At 39.1% G+C, this 24,109-nt stretch overlaps 1 protein-coding gene and 1 long non-coding RNA gene across 2 annotated transcripts in view; one reads left to right on the forward strand and one right to left on the reverse strand.

Moving 5' to 3' along the window:
* The first annotated feature begins 532 nt into the window (after positions 1-532).
* On the forward strand, positions 533-11,717 carry LOC114647948 (acidic mammalian chitinase-like). Its single transcript, XM_028796665.2, has 11 exons — positions 533-643; positions 864-893; positions 4,126-4,327; positions 4,411-4,467; positions 4,566-4,731; positions 5,049-5,173; positions 5,264-5,387; positions 7,157-7,342; positions 8,556-8,675; positions 11,139-11,280; positions 11,379-11,717. The coding sequence occupies exons 1-11, from the start codon at positions 619-621 to the stop codon at positions 11,648-11,650; spliced, it is 1,449 nt and encodes a 482-aa protein (XP_028652498.2). The 5' UTR covers positions 533-618; the 3' UTR covers positions 11,651-11,717.
* LOC127527212 (uncharacterized) overlaps positions 7,162-24,109 on the reverse strand; it is a 32,657-nt gene continuing 15,709 nt past the window's right edge. The window contains exon 2 of the long non-coding RNA XR_007934520.1: positions 7,162-7,295. This is a non-coding gene — a long non-coding RNA (uncharacterized LOC127527212). The remainder of the gene's footprint in view (positions 7,296-24,109) is intronic.

Raw genomic sequence — 24,109 nt, forward strand, 5'->3', positions numbered from 1 at the left:
CAGAAACCAGTATGTTTGATCTCCATTATTACTGACTATGTAAACTGAGTAAGTTACTTAATCTGACATACAGTAACTAAACAAACTGGAAAATAAAAATTAATTTTTTACTTATAATCTAAAAGCTACCTAAACAAAAAAAGATCAGAGCATAAGTTGTCAAATTTACATTACAATACCTTATACCGTTCCAAAATGGTGAGACAGAGTTAATAAAGGCTACACTATTAACAATCATTGGTGCCATTTGAGTGGGTGACATGGCCAGCACCCTTCAGAGGACCACCAGTTAATAAGACTGTTCAGCCTCATAACTCCTTCACACCGCTCGATAGTTTCATTTTATAATAAAGACAATAAAAAAAACATACATTTTCAAAATGTTCAAACAACAGACACTTTCATCCACATTCAAGGACATGGCACTGTGCTCAATGACACTGAAAATTGAATTCTATTGGACCATCCACAACATGGAACATTTTTATCACTTTTGGCAAAGGGTTTGTCTTGGTCAAATAATCGAACGACTGGGTTACATAATGATATGATGGATAAAGGCATGTCCTTTGAGTATATAAGCGCCAGAGAGACACCGTCTGTCGCACAGAGCTCAACATGGGTAAGCTGTTGATCTGGACTGGTGAGTACTCCTTTCTTCTTCTTACTCTTTGTTCTCAGAGTAAATCCTTTTGTTAGTTTTAAACTTGATCGCCCCATTTGCCTTCATTTTTGAAGGTAATAAGCATTAGACTAGACTTGTTGGCAAAGATAGCACCAGTATGATTTTATACTTAATGTATGTGAAATTTGTTCAGTACATGACGCTGACTAAACTACAATGTTCCATTTGTTTGCTTTAGGTTTGGCCTTCCTGCTGCACCTGCAGCTAGGTAAGTAGTCAATGAATTCTTCGACCAACGTTAAAGTGCATAAGACGCATATTGCTTTCTAGAAGTCATCTCTTCCTCTAACACTGTTATAGATTAGTTCATTGTTTTTCACTTTATGTGAAACCTTCCGTAAGGATCATAAGAAAGAACTAAAGCAACTTTAGGAATAATGCCGCAAAATAAATTAATATACTTCGGTGAATGGTACTAGGGCCTATAAGGAAATGCAAGTAATTCTAGAAAGATTCAATGTCATTTTAGTGAAAGTAAGAAGAAACAAATCATTCTGTACCTTAGTTTCAAGTAATCCTTTTGAGGCATCTGGCTGTTTGATCTAGAGCTACATGCTGGAAGCTGATAACAAGATGGAGTTCAGGTCAGCTGAGACTTCCTCAAAGCTGAGTGAGTGGTACTGAATGAAGTGTATCGAAGAAGCGGGGGGCCTTTATTTAATTATCTGGGCAGTGTAGAAGGGAAATCTGAGCTGTGAATATTAATGGCAGAACAGAGTGGTGCCTCCGAGGCTAGGGATCTGCACTGGCAATCGGAAGGTTGCTGGTTCGAATCCCATAAAATTCCAATAGGGACTCTGCTCTGTTGGGCCCTTGAGCAAGGCCCTTAACCTGCAATTGCTGAGCGCTTTGAGTAGGAGAAAAGTGCTATATGAATGCAAAGAAGTATAAAGAAGTAGAACCTTAGAAGAATCCCAAAGTCTTTAGGAAACTAATAATGTGGATTCAGATGGGTTGACATGTCCATGGTGTTGGACTTTACAAAATAGCATTTAAATGCCTGTGTAGGATTTTTGTGGAAAATAAAAACTTTGAGGCAATTTTACTGCAAGCCAACTAAAATATTAAGAAGGCTCTTTATTGTTTATAGTATATAAATAAATTATGCTTTGCAATCAAAGTGGAGAAATAATGCAACTGTAAAATTACAGAGTGAAAAAGGAAAGTAAAAGACTGGCTGAATTTGGAATAGTCGATAGGATCTGAGATTTTAGTTGGGAAAGGGTCCTCATTGTCCTGTGTACAGAGTACAGTGACATTCTTACTCACATGTTAATTAATATGTAACATGTCACTCCACGATTAGTGAGTAGAATCACCTTGGTATCATAGGATTTTAATTTATTAAAATATTCCATAAATAATGACCAGTGTTTTTAAAAAGTTAATTTCATGGAATTCTTTAAGAAGTTAAGACAAATCATTTGGAATTTGAATTGGTGTGTGTAATTGAAAATAATAAATTTAGAGATCTTTGTATCACAGTTTGTTATGTTGGGCTCTTCCTCCACATTCATTTTCTTATCTTCACTTTATTATAGAGAAAAGTGAATCACGTATTCTGAATAGATTGCAGACTTGAATATTCCACCCAAAGAAAATTATTTTTTTTATATGGTACTTTCCCTATGTAGTTTGTGATGATGACCAAAAACGTGTTTAAGTGCATTCTGTTTTGGTTAGTTGAGAGCTTTAAGCAAAATGCATATGTTTGGGGGACTGTGAACATAAAACTGGATGACCTGACTTGTGGATAATGCTACATGAGTGACGTGAAAGTTTTTCAAGGACATTTTTGATATTGCTTGCTGTTGTCCAGCATTGGTCAGCATACATGCCTATTCTATCAAAAACTTTGTCATTACTGTTTGGCATGAAAACTTGAGTGTAAATTTTCTTCTTGACCCTCACTACAAACTGCAAAGAGTAAATAATGTATTGTGCCCTTTAGGGGATATCTCACGGCCTTCTAACTCTTGACACAACTTCACAGACCCAGTTTCGGTGCACACAAATGGCTTTTATTTGACAACTATTTTGCACTGATCACTTCCATCCTTCATTCACAACTAAAATACAAGCTTCTTTTTACCTCCACTCCTCCCAGGTGAGTGTAGTCTGAGTCCTCTCCTGGCTCGAGTCCTCGAGTGGACAGAGGCAGCCCCCTTTATTTCAGACCCAGGAGTAATTTCAAGTCCATGAGGAATCATACCCAGGTCAGGCAGGAGTGCTGGAAAATAGGGACAGCTCTCCCCTGCAGCTTCCCCTGTCAGCACCCACATAGCCCATTAGGGCTGTACCATGGGACTGCAATCCCCAGCATGCCCTGCAGTAGGACAATATTAAGACATTTAGTGGCCCTAAGCATGTAAATGATTTTGGTGCCTTCATATGTATGAGCTGCACTCACTCTCTCTCAGTGGACAACATGACCAAGACAAGAACAATCACGTGAGCCTCGGTGGACCGTATGGCAGTTACCAGATTCTAATTTTGTTGTATTCCCAAGATTAATATATATCATTAACCTTAATTATTACTTTATTTTTTTTTTGTATTTATATGTATGCAATTTTTTTCATGTAATGTGGGAGCCCCTTTTGTGGAACCTGGTTCAGGTGTACAATTTGCAGTTGTGCACCATATAGTCCATGAAAAATCCAGCAATGAAAAATTCCTGTGGTACCCCCTTTCCCTTGATGCACAAAGCACATGCTTATTTTGCTTAATGGTTAATCCAGCCCTGCCCTGCAGGTACATGAATGGGCATAATGGCCCAGGAATCCTGCTGCCCACCATGTTGGTGCTCTTGGGAAGCTATCTCCCCCTGTCCATTCACTACACTGCCCTCTCTGCAAGGAAAGGGTATGGGTTTTATCTTGCTGTCCACTGCAATATAAAAATCCCACTTTTGGATGGAGTATTCCTTTAATTAAGAGACTCTTATTTGTCAAACGCAAAAATGAGGTGAATGCCGAATGGCATTGTAGACAAACACTCTGAGAACGGCATTCAAAGCACCCAGGGTCTTGAACAGAGTGATAACATGAAAAAGAAACTAATTCAACAGAACTGGTTTAAAAGACCATTGAGGGGAAAGTTGATGAAATTCATGATAGGCACATAAGGAAAACAGAAATAGCTACAATAAGGACATTACAGATATTGTGAGGATGTTCAGAAAGGTCTCATCCACATTCTGAATGTTCAGTCTATTTAAACTGGTGAACTATATACAGTATATATACAGTCCAAAGTGCCCAAGTGTTGTTGGCTAGAAATTCTCTGTAAATGCTTCATTTAATACCTACTTCCTATAGTTAGCAATTGTGACCTTAAAAACCAAAATACATTTAAAAGTGTCACGGAGTTATGTAGTAACTTAAAGTCTTGGGGGACTCTGCATTTCCATTCACATGATATAACCCTTTCTACCACAGGATCATCCTACATCCTTTCATGTTACTTCACTAACTGGGGCCAGTACAGACCAGGAGCTGGGAAGTATTTCCCCAAGAACGTCGACCCATGCCTATGTGACATTATGATCTATGCCTTTGCTGGAATGAACAACAACCAGATCACCACCTACGAGTGGGATGATGCAACCCTCTACCAGCAGTTCAATGGCCTCAAAAACCAGTGAGTAAAACTGTTAAAATGAAATAAGAATTTAGGCAAATGGTGAGATGTTCAATTTAAAAATGCTCCCCATTCTTACATAGGAATGGAAACCTGAAGACCTTGCTGTCTATTGGTGGTTGGAACTTTGGAACAGCTAAGTATGTTGTGGCTTCTCTGATCTTCTAGCTATACTTTCAATCCAAACTCAAACAAAGTCTGATTGTTTGTTGTCCACCTTCTTATTCCCACATGACAGATTCTCTGCCATGGTCGCCACTTCTGCAACCCGCCAGACCTTCATCCAGTCTGTGATCAAGTTCCTCAGGGGCTATGAATTTGATGGCTTGGACATTGACTGGGAATATCCTGGCTCCAGAGGTAGTCTCCCTCAGGACAAACAGCTCTACACTGTCCTTATGCAGGTATTGTTACATTACCAGCAAAGAACCACAGTTTAAAGAAAGACCCTGTAAGTGTGGAAATGTCAAGACTGAAATTACCACAAGGGTGATCACTTTTCCATACAGATATTTGAATGTAGAATCTATCTACAGATACAGATGCATGAATGTAGAATTGCTCCAGTTGAGTAGGCAACATATATTTGATAGACAAATTAATTTTCAGTATTTTATAGTGTCCACGTTTAGAAAGGTCTTAGATAGCAAGCCAGAGTAATCTGCAACCTCATCAAACAACATCTTCATTCAGGTATATCTCAACACCTTCTTGCTTTTAGGAAATGCTGGCAGCTTTTGAGGCTGAGGCCCAACAGACCAACCGCCCTCGTCTCATGATCACCGCTGCCGTGGCTGCCGGAAAGTCCAACATTGACTCTGGATATCAGATCGCTGAGGTTTCTCAGTGAGTACAGCACTGCTTTTATTTTCAACACTAAAAGAGAAATTTTGTTGGCTCAGTGATCTGACCTTAGTCCCATTAACTTTGCACCAGGTACCTTGATTACTTCAATGTCATGACCTACGACTTCCACGGATCCTGGGAGACCCAGACTGGCGAGAACAGCCCACTGTACAAGGGACCCGCTGACCAGGGCAGCTACATCTACTTCAATGTGGTGAGTAGAGCTGGAAGCAATCAACCAGCAAAACTTGACTTTAATATATAAAATCCAAGCAAAATGACACCTTTTATTGGCTAACTAAAAAGATTACAATATGCAAGCTTTCGAGGCAACTCAGGCCCCTTCTTCAGGCAAGATATAATACAGAGACTGGAGTTCCCTGAGTTTATATACACACTCTAGGACAAGAAACAACATTGGTAAATCTTTAAATAAGAAATTTTAAATGTAAAAAATTAATAGATTCATTCAGGCTAGGGTTAATTTAACAAGAGAGAAAAGAACAATGTATTGCCAAGATCTCTGGATAAGATAACTGTCCAACAAAGTCTTTTGAAGTTTGTAATGAGTTTTTTCAAAACAATGTGGGTCTGTAGACAGGTTTGTCTGTCATTCTGAGAGATGTAAACAATCCTCATATCTGGCCATAAAACTCTTGTCTCTATTCAATCCATGTTGTAAAGTATTAAATTTTAGCATGAGTTTAACTTCCCATTCTTTTCTCTCTTGCTGTGTTTTGAAGTTGCCCATAAGCACTGTGACTTTAAAGTCCCTCTCACAGTGTCCATGGCTGTTGAAGTGGGCCGCCACAGGATATATAAAATCAAAATATATTGATTACAATACTTAATGTTTCATCAACAAATTGAAGGTTCAAAGCATGCAGTAATATATATATATATATAAAAAGTCAAAGTATGCTTGTGTGTGTGTATGTTCCAGCATCACTTCCGAAAGGCTGGAGCGATTTTCATGAAACTTGGTACACATTTCTCATTGGTCGACTAACAATACTGTAGGGTGAAACCAACCCTAACTCACCCCCTTCTGGGTACGGTGGGGGTGATCTTGCAGTCTTGTATGCATGTTATCATCCAGTTGACACTCAGAACGACCACCGGAGGGCAAACTGGAGATGACTGCCAGCATTCTTTATGTTTGAGCACCACCGCGCCCCTGTTGCTTTTGAAATTAAATAGAGTCAACCAGTTCCGAGCTTCAAATGGGTGATAACATACAGTAAATACAAGACCGCAAGACAAGCACATTATTGAGTCTTCATTATTTGTTAATTTATTTTTTATTTTTAAAGTTGTGTTATTTTTAATTATATTTTTCTCAAATAATTAAGAAAAAATACACTTTATTTTCCTCCCAGGCAACGCTGGGTATTTCAGCTAGTTTATTATAATGAAGTGTCTCTCACATGGCGGCAAGATGACAGAATTTCAGTAAAATACTCCTTACAAGAATATATGAAATTGAACTTAAATGAACTGTGTAAGCTAGCAATAGTCTCTTTTTGGATCCATTAGGAAATACAGTGGAAAACTAAGGACAATACTGTTGGTAACAAACACACCACTCATGCTTTTGAGATCAGTCATGGACCTGCACATGAAACACATTTTCAGACATTATTAATTATACTGTTCATTTTTAATATAGTTATTTTATATAATGTGTACCATATTCTGACTTCAGTGTATGAAGAGATGAAAGATTTATTCTAAAGAATATCAGCAATCAGATAAATGGAGGAGTCCTCTTCAATATCTTAATAAGAGCACTTCTTTAAATGGCTCTCTTATAAAGTCAACTCCTCTCCATTATATTATTTGAAATATTCTTAAGAAAAAAAAGTATAGTTACCTTTAAAATGGTATCACTACTTCTATTTTTCTCATTAAATTTCACTGAAGGACCTTGGGTAGTGTTCCTATTTTGTAATCTTGTTGCATACTGATCTTTCTTCTTCCCAGGAATATGCCATGAACTACTGGAAGAGCAATGGTGCCCCAGCTGAGAAACTGTTGGTTGGCTTCCCCACCTATGGACACACCTTCGTCTTGGCCAACCCCTCCAACAATGGCGTAGGAGCTCCCACCTCTGGACCAGGAGCTGCTGGACCCTACACCAGGCAAACTGGCTTCTGGGCCTACTATGAGGTGGGTCCCTTAGCCCTGTTCTTCATTTGAATGCTGCAAGGCACACTAAAAAACGTAAGCCAATGATCGATTAAAATAGATGACATAAGCACATCTGCTTATGGTATGCTTACCAGATAGTTGGAAAAAAACAAGGATATGATTATATTAATAAGAAATAGGTTTAGGATTGCTGTTTGGATGGAAAAAAAGAGAAGAAGGAGCAATTAAGTTAAATAAATTGCAAGAAAAATGAAACATAATAAAGGCTTTGCAGGATCAGATTTTATGTGAGCCAAAGAAGAAAGTGATTCCTGAAAATGTCCAGAAAATCAGCCTTCTGAGTTGATGATAGACATATACTGTATACTAGAAATAAATTTAATATTAGAGAATCCAACAAGCTAAATGATACACAAACACTGACATTTATGACTTTAGATGTACTTTGAGATTGTAAATATTGCCAGTAATATCTATTTTGTCACAGAAAAATTGTAGACTAACTCACAATTTAATGACATGGCTTGACAGGTCTTAATGGGAGTGCCATTTGTAATTCAACAATCTTTGGCTTTCTTCAATCCTTTGCTGACTGCCAGTCCTCATTCAGTCTTAATTAAATGAAAACATGCATGTTGACGATGGTGTGCTTTTATATCGTTTGCATGGAGGTTGGGCTGTGAGTAGGGCTGAGTGGTCATCTCCTCACTGACCGAGGTCAGGCACACACCAGGAGGACAACTGGCTTTATGAATTTCTTGGCTTCTTCCTAGACCTTTGACTCATGCTATGTTCATTAGCCAGACCTCTGCACTACTGGTAAGATTCATTGTGACTGTGGCCTGAGTAAGATAAAGATAAAAACTAAGAATTTTTAAGTTAAAGATCCTCATTAGATGTTTTGAATTTAATGAAATATTACAATAAGCCCAGAAATTGAGGCAATTTTAAAAAGAAATCTTGGAATAGCCGTAAGATGCTAATAGAGGCCAATTCTGACCCCATGTTTGAGGAGGTGGTTTTGCTTTGTTTAACTTGCTCTCATCTGCTCATTCAAGGAAGAGATTAGAGTCTGATTTTACTATCTGATCTCAAGTATCAACACTTCCCACATTGTGCAGTGATGACTTGCTACCATATCTCACGGTCTACACGGCGACTCTTTTTAATCCCTACTTGCTTCTATTTGTCTGATGTCACATTTTGCCTTTTTTTCCTTTCCTTTCCTTAGATCTGCACCTTCCTCGGCCAGGGAGCAACTCAGGCTTGGGATTCTGCTCAGGATGTCCCCTATGCTTACAATGGCAACCTCTGGGTTGGCTATGACAATGAGAAGAGCTTCAAGATAAAGGTGGGCATTAGCATAAACCAGACAGACAAATCACAACAGCGTGGCCCTGGTAGAGTTCAGAATTTCTTGTTTTTGATAGATAGATAGATAGATAGATAGATAGATAGATAGATAGATAGATAGATAGATAGATAGATAGATAGATAGATAGATAGATAGATATTTTATTATTTTATTCATCCCCTCAGGGAAATTCAGGTGTCCAGTAGTCCAAACACATTTGGACACATAATTTATTATAAAAGGAGAACAAACATTAATAAATAAATAGTAAAAAGTACAAATAGATCAGTCGTTACAGTGTTGGAAGGCAGAGGGGTAACCAGGATATGAATCATTTCTATTGAGAACAGTGTCATGAAATCTTACTGCAGTAGGATCAAATGATCTTCTAAAGCAGTGGTTCTCAATCTGTGGGGTGGGTTCCCCTAGGGGGGCATGAAGTAACAAAAAGGGGGTGCGAAGATGTGAAAAAAAGAAAACAAGAATCAAAACTATGAAAAATACATCTATTGAAACCAAAACAAATGAACTTAAACTACATTCTGATACTAGAAAAATAAATATAGAGTTAGATAAATGTCGATAAAAGTTAAGTAGGTATAATAAAATATGCATCTATGATATATCATTAATTAAAAAAGAACAAATTGGTATTAGTGGGCTCCTTTCAAAAAAATGTTAAGGGGGGGGGGGGGGGGGCGCGATTAAAACTGTTACGAAAACTCGGGTCGCAAATACTTAAAGGTTGAGAAACGCTGTTCTAAAGCATTCTGTTTTACAATGCAGTGAGAGAAAACAACATTTTTTGTCCCCAGGGGAAATTAGGTTTTTTACAGATGCTCTTTAAAGAAAGAAAGAAAGAAAGAAAGAAAGAAAGAAAGAAAGAAAGAAAGAAAGAAAGAAAGAAACAAACAAACAAACAAACAAACAAACAAACAAACAAACAAACAAACAAAGAAAGAAAGAAAGAAAGAAAGAAAGAAAGAAAGAAAGAAACAAACAAACAAACAAACAAACAAACAAACAAACAAACAAACACTATGTTCTGAACATACTCCAAAATGACAAAACGCAAGGAAATTAAAAATAAAGAAAACTTCTGACTTGGCAGTCCCAGACCCAGTGAGGCATTATGCAGACAACGTATTGCTTTTGGTATGAAGGAGCCCCAGTACCATTTCTTGACACACTTCTGCTGAATGATTCGTTGGCTGAATGTCCTCAGTGTTAGTTTGTCAGAGAGATGATGTGCAGCATTGTTCATAATGGCGCTCAGTTTTGGCAGGCCTCTTATCAGAATCAGTTTTATTTGGCAACACTTAATGTACAGCAGTTTAACTTGGTAGCTCGGAAGCTGCTTACAACAGAAAACAACATCATACAGTATACAAATAACATTAATTAAAGAACATATCATATAAATTGGATGGGCTCCAGCCCTGTCAACCCCCAGTGACCCCAGTCTGGATTAAGTGGGTTACAACATGAGATGACATGACATATTATAAACAGTCGCCTTTCATAGACTGGCACCCTGGCTGTGGGATTGTTCCTGCCTTGCACCCTGTGCTTGGCTAGGCTCCAGAACCCAATGACCCTGAAAATGTTATGATATGGTATATTATAAACAGGAGACGTGCAAATGAAAGCATGTGTGTGTACAGAGTGTAGGCACGTGCACACACATACATGTGTATATGCATATACTGCTCTAGGGATGCTGTACAATGGCTGACCCTACATTCTAATACCCAAAGGTCTTGCAAAAATATAATTTCCCCTTGGGCAATAACAAAGTATATCAAATCAAAAAAATCAAAAAATACACACACATGCACAAACATTCATTTTTGAAAGAACATACAAATTAGTGAGGAAGATAGTCTAGGTTATTGGTTTGTGAGGGCTATGGCAAGGGCTATGGACTCTGGGGAAAAAAAACAGTTTAAGTGTCTATTAGTTTTAGTTTTCATTGACATAAAGCATTTACCAGAACGGAGATTTTGGAACAAGTGATGACCTGGGTGAGATGAGTCTGTAGTGGTCCTTTTGATGTGGTTTATGATACTAGACGCATTCAGTTCTGTAACAGATGGAAGAGTGCAGCCAATTATTTTCTCAGCAGACCTCAAAACACGCTATAATTTATTTTTGGGACCGGACCAAATGGTCACACTTTCAATTATGGTTGAAATTATGGTTTGGTAGAACTGTACTAGGGTGGCCTCTGAAATATTTCATGTCTTTAGTCAGTATAGAAAATACATCTATTGGCAAGCCTTCCTAATGATGGAAGTAATGATCACAGATTGACAAGGAATACATGATACAGTCATACTTTTTATTTGTTTCTTTTCCTTTTTGTTTACTGGCATATCCTTGTTTTCTGCAGATGAAAATACAACCATTTGTAATGACAATGCATTCTCTTGTTTTTTTTGTTTCTTCTTCTCCCTACAGGCCAACTGGCTCATGCAGAACAACTTTGGAGGTGCTATGGTCTGGAGTCTTGATCTGGATGACTTCTCTGGCACATTCTGTAACCAGGGCAGGTACCCTCTGATCAACACCCTGAAGAGCGCCTTGGGAATAAACACCTCAGGTATGTTCATGCAGTGCTCTCCGCTGTATACATGTGAGGTGGGCTGCTAGTTAGCAGGTGTACCTGATGCTTCCTTTTGTGTGGTTTACCCTTTTCAGGTTGCACCGCCCCCGCCAACCCTCTGCCCCCAATCACCCAGGCTCCCAACCCTCCAGCTGGTGGCGGAAGCGGTAGCGGAGGCAGCAGCAGTGGCAGTGGAGGAAGCAGCAGTGGAGGCAGCGGATTCTGTGCTGGTAAAGCTAATGGCCTCTACCCCGATGCCTCCAACAAGAACCACTTCTGGCACTGCTTGAATGGCAACACTTACAACCAACACTGTGCTGCTGGCCTGGTCTTTGACCCCAGCTGCTCCTGCTGCAACTGGCCTTGAATAGTAAATGATTGCCTAACAAATGTCACAAGCTTTATGTCAACAAAGCACAATATACAACAAAAAGTTTAAAATAAATTCAACCGATATGAAGCAACTCTTGTGTGTCAGTGTCTTTATTGTCGCCAACTGTTCACCACACCGCTCGTGGATGTTACCCTTCTATCAAAGTTCATGCAGTACTGCCTCATTTGAAACGTTCATCACTGCACAGTGCAGCAAATTACATGGTTCAAATAAATTGTATTTTGCTATCCATGGGTCTGAAATATACATACTGTATACAGAGCGAGGGGACAAAAGAGATCCTGCTAAGTGACCATGGGCTGTGTAGCAGAGTGAATGAAGAGGCAGGACAAAGCCAAATGGTTGGGGTGCCAACTGGGCAAAACCCCATTTTAATTGGAACGAAAATAAGAAAGGTAACAAAAAATATGTGACTCAATGACTGTATACTTTTAGAGTATACAGTCCTTCACTCTGGAAGTTACAGGGTCTTGCTTAGGTCTGCACAGTAGTATGGTCAGCATAGAAATGAGAACTCACCTTCTGGGAGCATTCCCCTTTTATATCGAGTGGACCGGAAGAGGCGAGGCTTCATTTTCTTCATTGCCCTCAAGTGGTGGTTTCTTGAGACTTTGAGGGAAAAAGGAGACAAAACTGCTAGTGATAGCGCAACCCCATCCCTCTAGGTTAATTTTTACTTACTTTAGGCGAAACTGGAAGGTGACCCTCTGGTGCACATACATGACAACTGTTAGAAGAGTCTGTCATAAAATGTTGTCTGTGTAGGGTGTAAATGGGGGATAAAAAGAGAGCACTTCACTCTTAGGACATAAGCAATGTGGTGGACGGCTGGGATCCACGTCCGGCCGGGACACCCCTTCGTTATATGCTCGGCTGGGAGCAGCCATGGACGGTGCAATACCTCCCCCTGGATGCTAGATGGCCGCCCCCCTGGGTTGGAGCGATGCCTCGGTTTCCCGCAGGGCTCCATGGGAATTGGAGTTTGGGGCAGCTCTATTGGGTCCCGCAGGTGCCGCCAGGGGGGGCTGCAGCTGGCACTCCTAAGCCCTTGTGGGCTGTGTTTTCACCACACCCGGTCCATCTGTGTTGGGTTGGACGCCTATATAGCACCTTTTTACAGCAATTATGAGGCTCTCGCCCGCTAAAATTTATCAGGCTTGGTGGGCTGATCTTGATGAGTTTCAGAAATGATCACTGATCAGCTCAAAGAGTTGGGGAGCGAGGGAGATGTTGCCTTGGACCCCACATGAGCAGATGCAAATTCTAAATTAGTTGGATACAGATCAGAAGAGAGAAGGCATTGGATAATGGATGTTATACATTATCTAAAATTGGAAAAAATCAAATTCTCACTTAGAGGATCTGTACAAAACATTTTCAAAACTTGGCAGGGTCTGATGAATAACATTCTATAATAAGCATTTAAACTGAGGAAGTGGATTCTCTCTCCTCTTTTATTATTCTATTTATTTTTATTCATTTATTTACTTACATATTTTTACTATTATTAAAGTTTCACTCTGCTTGCATAGCTCTCTTTCTCATGGGTGGGGATTGATTTTTTTTTAATCCTAGTTTTGTTAAACTTGACTTGCATGTATGGAATGTTACCTGATTTTAATAAAATTAATAACATGTTATAAAAAAAAAACAAGAGAGATGCTCTTTTGAAAAGACAAAAAGCAAAGTCTCACGGGAAGAGTGGTGGCATTGGATCACAGCTTAGCCCACTGAGTCTTTTGTAAAGATCACCCAACACCAATGTGAGTGCTAGGCCATTCCTCTGTTGCTCAAACTCAAACCAGGCTAACATGAGCAATTTTTTTTCTTTATGAACAAAAGTTTTCAGGTACATTACACTATGGGCACTACTTAATAATATGCAATGTACAATGGATTCACAACATCCTCAAACCCCTTGACTTTCAGCACTTTTTGTTGTTTTACAGATTTAATTTTAAATGTACAGATTTGCTATTTTTGGCCATCAATCTACACTTTCAAACGACAAAGTGAGAAGGTGTTTTAGAAAGGTTTACAAATGTATTAAAAATCAAAAATTGAAATGTTTCTTTTATATACATAAAATCCTTGATTCAGTTAATTCCCTTTTGGCAGTAATTACAGCTTCAAATGTGCTTGGGTAAGTCTTTACAAGCTCTGCTCACCTGGAGTTGGAACAGTTTATCCCAATCTTCCTGACAGATCCTCTCAAGCTTGATTAGGTTGGACGAGAAGTCTCTGTAAACTGCCATCTTTAAGGTCTCTCCACAGATGGGATTTCAGTCTGGATTTTGGCCGTGTCACTCAAGGAAACTCAGACTTCCCAGAAGCCCCTCCAGTATTGTCTTGGCTGTATCCTTTGGGTCGTTGTCTGTTTGAAGGTGAACTGTTGTCCAAGCCTGAGGTCATGTGTGCTCTGAGGTAGGTTTTCTTCAAGGATCTCTGTAGATCTGGCTGTATTCATCCTTCCCTCAGTTTCAACCAGTCTCCCTGTCCCTGTTGCTGAGAAGCACCCATATAACACAATGATGCCACCATTGTATTTCACCATGGGGATAGTATTAGGCAGGTAATAAGCAGTGCCTGAGCTTTCCTAGAAATAGAACTTAAAAATCTGAAATACTGAAATGCACTTTGAGCATACTATATAAATATAAAAGTATTATTATTATTATTATTATTATTATTATTATTATTATTATTATTATTATTATTATTATTATTATTATCTATACTGTCTATAGAGTTTAATTTTTGTCTCATCAGAACAGAGAATCTTTTTCCTCAGGCTATCAAAGTCCTTAATTGCTATTTAGCAAACCCTAAGCAGGAGTTAACGTCTTTACCATAAATATCTGATTGATGGAGTCCTGCCGAGAGGGTCCTCCTTCAGACGGGTCTTCTCATCTCAGCAGAGGACTTCTGAAGCTCTATTAGAGTGACCATTGGGTTCTTGGTCACCTCTCTGACTAAGGCCCTTCTTTCCCAGTTACACTGTTTGGTCAGACATCCAACTCTAGAAAGAATACTGGTGGTTCCACACTTCTTCTATTTCACAGTTATTTAGGGAACACTCAAAGCTTTAAAAACAGTTTTATATCCTTGCCTTGATCTATGCCTCACCACAAGGACTACAGAGAGCTCCTTTGGACTTCATGGCTTGGTTTTTGTCCAGACATGCAGTATGAATTGTTGACCTTTTATACACAGATGTATGCCTTTTTAAACAATGTCCACGCTATTCTGTTTGCCTCAGGTGGGTTCCAATCAAGTTCTAGACACATCTCAAGGAGAATTAAAGCAAACAGGATGACCGGACTATAATTTAGAGTACCATAGCACAGGGTCCTTCTAAGAATAACAAATTTCACTGTTTGAATATTAATACATTTGCAAACCTTTCAGAGAACACCTTTCCAATTTGGGCAAAAAAGGCAAATGCATCCATTTAAATTTAAATCTACAACACAATAAAGTGTGCAGAAAGTTTTCTTTCCTTGTTAAGTTCCTCATTGTACTCCCAGTCTTATTTTTCAGTCCCTACCCAGAGTTTGCAACCATAGGTGAGGACAGGGATGTAGTCACACTAGTAAATCTTACAAGAAAAAATAACTAACCATATGGCATATGAAGGCATGGGTGCAAACATTAGAAGGGATAATAGGGAAGCTAAAAGATAAAGTGAAAGATGACCCAAAAAATTATTTCAGTTTTTAGTAATCAAAAAAAAAAGTTCAGAAAAAAGTGAGGTGTATCAGGAATAGTACAGGTAGACGTGAATCAAAATATAAAAACAATGAGACAGCAAATACTCTAAACCTTTACTGAAGTCTTCACATGTGAGGAAGTGGGCAACATCTCAGCAGTAAAAGGGGCTACTGAGGAGATATTGAGTGATTGGGAAATTGTAGAGGGAGAAGTGCTGCTTAGATTAAATAAACTGAAATTAAACAAATCACCAGAACCAGATAATATTTATAGTCGAGTGCTTAAGGAGGTTAGTGATTTATACAGGTAAAATTCCGTTACAATGAACTTCCAGGGACCTAAAAAGTATTTTGTTGTAATGAGATTCTGTATTTGTCACTATAGTGCTTTCTTTAAGTTGTGTCCAGGTGTCTGCAATCATATCCATAGCTTCTTTTGCGTTAATTTTAATCTTCTCCTATCTACAAGTTATGCTGATGAGAATTTTTCTCAGCATTTCCTTGCAATAATACACTTTCAGGGTGCGAATGATGCCCAAATCCAATGGCTGAAGCACTGTTGTGCAATTGGGTGGACGGAATTCTACGCGAACATTATCTAAATCCATCCATCCATCCATCCTCTTCCGCTTATCCGAGGTCTGGTCGCGGGGACATTATCTAAATGTGGAAGCATATTGTGTGCAGCACAGTTATCAATCAGAAGCCGAATCATCCTTTTCTTCTTCTTCATATTGTGAGGTTTCTGAACTCTTTTGGGATCCCCCCCAATCCCCCCCACCCAACAGGAACGTTACGCTGAAGTGCATCCTGAAGTGTGATTGCTGCTTCTGTGGAAGATTGTTCATCCGTTGTCGGGGCAGGGCAACAGCAGGCTCACAGAGGTGCAGTGAGGCTCCACAGAAGCGAATCCTAAAAGATCAGGGCCGTGCTATAAGTCTCTGTCTTACACCCCAAAACATGAGGCTGAGTCTAAGTACTTTAGCAAAACTAGCTTTATTCAGCTTGAAACAGGAACAGCACGGTTATTTATTGTAGCGTGATCTGCCACTCTCCAATAAACAGACACAGCAGTCAGGTAGGATCGTGGCCAGGTTAATGACCAAGTAATCCTGTCCCCTGCATTTACAATGTTCCTTGCATCACCCATCGAGTTTGCTATGGCGGAGAGACACAGCAGAGCTGGGAGCCTGCTGTTGCCCTGGCAACATATAAACAGTCTTCCACAGACGTGGTGATCGCACTTCGGGACGCTCTTCAGCATGTTGTCCAGTTGTGGGAGGTCCCAATAGAGTTTAGAAGCCTCACATTTTCTTGAATGAGTGCCACATTAATAGGAATGTTTCTTGAATCATCATCACTGAACCACATAAAAACGGCTTTTTCAACGTCTTCAAATGCAGCAGTTTGCATACATTTGCAACCTGAGATTTTTCTTCTTTTTTTGTTCGGTCTTTCAAGAAAGTTGACAGTGTCGATGGCGAAATTTCGAATTCACTGGCAACGTCTTTTTTCTTTTTGCTGCAATCGAGAGCTGCAAAAATGTAAAGTTTTTTTTCTAATATGAACTGTTATCGTTTTTTCGTGTCTGCCGTTTCTATAGGAGGGTGGCAATGAGTTAAATTCCAATGGATGTTTTTCAAATGTTGATGAGCAATAAGCAAAAGGTATCACTGAAAACCACCGAAAACAAAAACAGCAAAAAAATGATACGAGGAAAGCTCGAAGAACAGAAATTTATAGTGTTTCTGTTTGGGGATCGTTGTGCACAACTGAGCTGCGACCACCGAACTAACTGCTCTGTGGAGGATTCATTCAGGCATTTCAAGGTCTTTTGGGCACTTCATTGTAATGAAAGTATCTGCTGAATATATTTTGTAGTAACAAGATTTTTATAGACTCTGTCTTATGTGGAAACTGTCCAGACCATAAAAATACTTCGTTGTAATGAAAATTTCATTGTAAAGATATTCGTTGTAATGGAATTTTACCTGTATATAAACCCTTTACTCAAATCTTTAGGAAGTCACTGTGCGCTGGGGAAATTCTGATGGAGTGGAAAATAGCAAATATTATCGCGGTACATAAAAAGGGTGACCGGGCAGATCTAACTCTAGGCCATTAAGCTTAATGTGCACTACAAGTAAATTAATGGAAGGAATTATTAAGGGTAAGATTGAGCAACACATGGGAAGAATAGGAGTTTTACTGATCAGTCACTAAGGGTTCATACGAGGGAAGTTGTGTTTTACTAACATGCTGGAGGAAGCAACAAAAGGATACAATCAAAGTGGTGCATACGATATTATTTATCCTGACATTCCAAATGAGGCACATTCCCTGCATTGTGAGGGAAGGACAGTTATTACACTACGGCCATGTGGCGCGATTTCCCGAGGAGGATCTGGCTCGCAGGATCCTCATTGTTGAGGACCCCAGCCACTCAATTAACTCAGTGTTATGGCAAATTTCCACCATCTCCAAATCCTAGCAGACTTTTTGTCTGTTGAAAATTTAGTGACTCCAGGTGGCTGAACAATGAAATGAAAAGAAAATCTTTTTTTATTGCATATTTCAATAATATGTCAGTCACATTCCATTATTCTTGAATCAATTAGATCAAACATGTTCTAACAATACTACTGTCTTCAATGTTGGTATTAACGCCTAATGCATACACTTAATTAATGCATACACTTAGTTAATTTCCTTAGTGTGTAGCCTATCTATTTTGTCTATAAAATGGGTGAGCTGTATGCTGTATAACATAACTGGCAATTTCAGAGTTAGCTCTTTTGAATGATTTTGCCAATGGCAGTCAATGTAAGGTGCAAACATTTTGGGATCGCAACGATTTTTTTGGCTCATAATGGTGATGAGTGGTTTGGAGCCATTCTGTTGGAGCTGAGTGTCGCATTAGAGCCTACATTACAGGGGTCATCATGCAGAAATCACACAATCTCTGTTCCCTCACAGGTTCTAACAACCGTGGGGTATTTGGCAAAGGGCGCTTTTCAGTGTGAACTTGCTGAATGGGTCAGTTATCTTGCAGTCAGCCCTGAGCCATGTCATGCCATCTATATGGGATGATATAATTAAGATGCTACCCAGATACATCCTTACAGTCAGGGTGAGCAAGCAAAAGAACAAAAGTCAATTTGCAACAATTCCTGATTTTCCTAATGTAATTGGTGCAATTCACTGCACTCATGTTTTGATTATGGCACCACCAAAGAATGAATTTGTTTTTGTAAACAGAAAACTCTTTCATTTTCACTAATATACAACTAATATGTGATGCTCAAATGTGTCTGATTAATGTTATTAGAATGTTTTTGCAGTTCTCCATTTCAGTCAGTAATAACTTATAACTTAAGTTCTATGTGTTCTTCCATGGTTTGTAGTAAAGATGTCACTCAGAAACATGGCCTAATTTATGTGGTGATTAGGTCATGAATATTCAAAAAAGGTGATTTTAAACCATATATGGTGTAAGAGAAAGAGACCACAATGATACAGAGTTGGGGTACCAGTCTAGTCAACCCATATAATTGGTTTTGAACAATCAACATAAATACATGCAATTATTGCGGAGTCATCTTTGAAGACATGAGTTCAAAACAGAACCATCCCAAGATGGAGGAGCTTCCAGTTTTGGGTCCTTCTGACAGGAAGAAGTGGGTCTAGGTGGACGGACACCAGGAGTAACATCAGAGGTCATCTAGCCATCAATCATTTGGTCTGCAGAGGGAGGAAGTGAGAAAGGCATTAGGGCAGAGCGCCAGCCCCTGGAGTATCAGTAGAATTACAGTTAAAAGAGTCCTGCAGCTGTCCCCCATGTTGCATGCACATCACAATGGCTACTTTTGGATAATAGCTAAAACTGTGAGCATGAGCAAATAGTTTTAAGTTGATTTGTGATTTATAAAGGAACTTAGCACATGTTTGGTGTTATTAATCTGACACTTTTAGTGTTTACACCATTTTTTAAATGTAAGCTAAAGTTTAGTATGGAGTCTAAGCAAGATTTTAAACATGAGACCCCAGTTTTTATGATACCATAAAGCAGGTGACAGAAAATATTTTATAAGGATTGGGAAATGAAACAGAGAAAACGTGATCATGAAAACAAAGGGTCAAAAACCTACAAAACAAAAAACTCTGATCACCAAAGCCCAGCACTGAAACCAGACACCAAACACCCAATTCATAACTTCGAAGTAACTTAAGCACAAGATGACTTGTTTAGAAAATCCAGAAACTTGGACATTGAAAGTAGCGAGCCATCTTATTTAGGCAGGAAGCAATGAAATAATTCAGGTGATTGCTGTGTCATATAACTGATAATGGCCATAGCAACTGCGCACAATATGGCCATGGCCATGAAATATATGAAAAATACACAAAATGGCAGCACCTACTATCCAAATCATGACTCAAAGTGGTGGAGTGGAAACTTCACACAAATGGGGATAAAAATGAATAACAACAGCAAGGAAAGGAAGACCCAGAATAAAAACAAAGCAAGAATCTGCACATGTCAAAATGCCAAAATAATCAAAACATCAGACCTCCATTTTGGGGTTGTGGGATATAATATGAGAGAGAGAAATAGCAATGTCCTGTCTCTCCAAAGAGATTCTATTACATCCAGTGTCTTCAGAAAGCATTCAGACCTCTTCATTTTTTTCACTTTTTAACATTATGATATGTTTCAGCCTTATGCTAATGTAATGTAATGCAAGACAGATACATAACTAAATTTGGAATTAATAGGAAATTTTTAAAAACTCCACAGTGGATTAATAAAGATTTAGAAAAGAAGTTGCAATGAAAAAACTGCTTTATAAGGCATATAAGACTAATGACTGCAAAGTGAATCGTATAGCGTATGAGAACATGAGGGCAACCATTTAGAAGGACACTGTAGCAGGGAGGCTAAAAGACAGTTGGAGAGGAATATAGCAGATAGGGCGAAAGACGACCCTAAGAGATTCTTTCAGTATTTTAGTAGTAAAAGAACAGTCAAGTAGGAGGTCAAGTGCATCAGAAATAGTAAAGGGGAATAAACAGATACAGACAATGAAATAGTAGATGCCCTAAACTTACATTTTTCTGAGGTGTTCACAAGTTAGCAAGTGGATAACCTCCCAGAGGTAACAGGGACTACTAAGGAGGTACTGAGGGATTTGGAAATTGTAGAGGGAGAAGTGCTGCTCAGATTAAATAAGATGAAATCAAACAAATCACCAGGACCAGATAATATTTACCCTCGAGTTCTTAAGGAGGCTAGCGAGTACATATATAAACCCTTGACACATATTTTTAGGAAGTCACTGCGCACTGGAGAGATTCCAAAGGACTGGAAAATGGCAAATATCATCCCATTATATAAAAAGGGTGACAGGGCAGATCCAAGCAACTATAGGCCAGTAAGCTTAACATGCATCACAGGAAAATTAATGGAAGGAATTATTAAGAATAAGATTGAGCAACACCTGGCAAGGACAGGAGTTATTCTGAACAGTCAGTGTGGATTCAGAAGAGAGAGATCATGTTTTACTAACATGCTGGAATTCTATGAGGAGACAACAAAAGGATATAATCAAAGTGGAGCTTATGAGATTATTTATCTTGACTTTCAGAAAGCATTTGATAAGGTGCCGCATGAGAGGTTGGGCATCAAATTAAAAGAAGTGGGAGTTCAGGGTGATGTTTGTAGATGGGTGCAGAATTGGCTCAGACATAGGAAGCAGAGAGTGATGGTGTGTGGAACCTCATCAGAACTGGCCGATGTTAAGAGTGGTGTTCCACAGGGGTCAGTGCTAGGGCCACTGCTATTTTTAATATATATATATAAATGATTTAGATAGGAATATAAGTAACAAGCTGGTTAAGTTTGCAGATGATACCAAGACAGGTGGATTAGCAGATAATTTAGAATCCATTATATCATTACAGAAGGACTTGAATAGCATACAGGCTTGGGCAGATGAAATTTAATGTCAGTAAATGTAAAGTATTACACATAGGAAGTAAAAATGTTAGGTTTGAATACATAATGGGCGGTCGGAAAATTGAGAGTCCACCGTATGAGAAGGATTTAGGAGTCATAGTGGACTCTAAGCTATCGACTTCCCGACAGTGTTCAGAAGCCATTAAGAAGGCTAATAGAATGTTAGGTTATATAGCGCCTTGATGTGTGGAGTACAAGTCCAAGGAGGTTCTGCCCAACCTTTAAAATGCACTGATGAGGCCTCATCTTGAATACTGTGTGCAGTTTTGGTCTCCAGGCTACAAAAAGGACATAGCAGTGCTAGAAAAGGTCCAGAGAAGAGCAACTAGGCTGATTCCAGGGCTACAGGGGGTGAATTATGAGGAAAGATGGAAAGAGCTAAGCCTTTACAGTTTAGGCAAAAGAAGATTAAGAGGTGACATGATTGAAGTGTTTAAAATCATGAAGGGAATTAGTACAGTGGATCGAGACTGTTATTTTAAAATGAGTTCATAATGAACACGGGGACACAGTTGGAAACTTGTTAAGGGTAAATTTTGCACAAACATTAGAAAGCTTTTCTTTACACAAAGAACGATAGACACATGGAATAAGCTACCAAGTAGAGTGGTAGACAGTAAGCCTTTAGGGACTTTCAAAACTCGACTTGATGTTTTTTTGGAAGAAATAAGTGAATAGGACTGGCGAGCTTTGTTGGGCTGAATGGCCAGTTCTCGTCTAGAATGTTCTAATGTTCTAATTTAAATTCATTTTTTTTCACCACAAAGCAACTCTCAATACCCTAGACTGACAAAGTGAACGCAGGAATTTTAGAAATGTTAAAAATAAAAAACTGAAATCTTACACTGACACAAGTACTGAGACCTTTAACTCAGTATTTAGTTGAAGCCCCTTTAGCAGCAGTTCCAGCCTGGAGTCTTCCTGGGTATATCACAACAAGCTTCACACACCTGAGTTTGGGGGAATCTGCCATTCATCTCTGCAGATTCTCTCAAGCTCTGTTGGGTTGGATAGTGACCGTTGGTGCACAGCTATTTTCTGGTCTTTCCAGGGATGTTTGATTGGGTTCAAGTATGGGCTCAGGCTAGGCTTCTCAAAACCATTCCCAGAGTTGTCCTTAAGCCACATCTGTGTTGTCTTTGCTTTGTGCTTAGAACCATTGTCCTGTTGGAAGGTGACCCAGTTTGAGGTTCAGAGATCTCCGGAGTTGGCTTTCATTAAGGATATCTCTGCATTTTACTCTATTTAGCTTATCTCCTCTTTGACCAGTTTTTCAGTCCCTGTCACTAAAAAGTAACCCTACAGACTAATACTGCCACCACCATGCTTTACTGCTGGAATGATAATGTGATGAGTACAGCCTTTTTTTTTTCCAGATGCTTACAATTGAGGCCAAACAGTTTAATTTTGATGTCATCAGACCAGAGAATATTGTTTCTCACAGTGTGCAAGTATTTGGAAGCCATTTCGCAAACTCCAAGTGAGCTTTAATGTATTGTCTGACCACTCTGACGTATAGCCCAGATTTGTGGAGTGTTGCAATGGTGGTTGTTTCCTGAAGTTTCTGCTATCTCAATACAGGTTCTCTGGAGCTCTGCCAGAGTAACCACTGGATTGCTGATCATCGCTCTTACCAAGGTCATCCAAACCCATTTACTGAGTTTGGCCTGGCAGACAGCTCTAGGAAGAGCCTTAGTTGGTCCACACTGCTTCCATTTAAGAATTATGGAGGTCCCTATGCTCTTGGGCAATGCTAAAGAAATCTTTCCTGGCCTGCTCCAGTTCTGTGCCTGAACACAACAGTACAGCATGGGACCACAAGGTTCTACAGTGGGTAGTAACATCAGCGCAAAATATTGTTGAGACAGAACTCCCTGCACTAGAGGACATCTATAACACCAGAGTTCTCAAGAGGGCCCATAACATTATTAGGGGCACAACCCACCCACAACATGAACTGTTCATACTGCTACTATCAGGAAGACGTTATAAGAGCATAGCAGCTAGAGCATCAAGGCTAAAAGACAGTTTTCTCCATTAGGTTTGTAACCTTAATACTGCAGGCTAGTTTGTATCTGGAGGATCGAAGGCCATCTTGAGACAATATACCTACAGAATTTACACTGAATCACTTGTTTACTTGAACTTGCACTCTTACTCTGTTTTATTTTTTTGCATTTCCTTTTCACCTGAGTGTTTTTAGTTTATTGTTGTGTATTCTTGTCTATGGCAGTAGGACTTCCAGAATAAGATTTTCATTGTACTGAGTACATATGACAATAACGTTGAAGTTGAGGTTAATCTTTTCAGGTAATTCCTAGGACCTCATTTGTTGTTTTTTTTACTCTGACACACATTGTCAACTGTTGGACTTTCTATAGACAATTTTGTTGCTTTCGTAATCAGGACCAATCAGTTGAATTGACCAAAGGTGGGCACCAAATAAGGCATAGAAACATCTCACTGATGATCAGCATAATGGGATACACCTTAACCAGATTTCAAGTGTCACAGTAAAGGGTCTGAATACTTGTGTCAATGTAATAGTTTGTTTTTTTATTTTAAATAAATTTGTAAAAAATCCTAAAATCCCATTATTATTCAGAGTGTTGTCAGCTGGGGTGAAAAATTAATTGAAATGACTTTAGCATAAGACTGAACCATAACAAAATGTGAAAATACTGATGAAATCTGAAGGCATCTGGA

This window comes from Erpetoichthys calabaricus, chromosome 3, assembly GCF_900747795.2.
Source record: "Erpetoichthys calabaricus chromosome 3, fErpCal1.3, whole genome shotgun sequence".
Classification (NCBI taxonomy): Eukaryota; Metazoa; Chordata; class Cladistia; order Polypteriformes; family Polypteridae; genus Erpetoichthys; species Erpetoichthys calabaricus.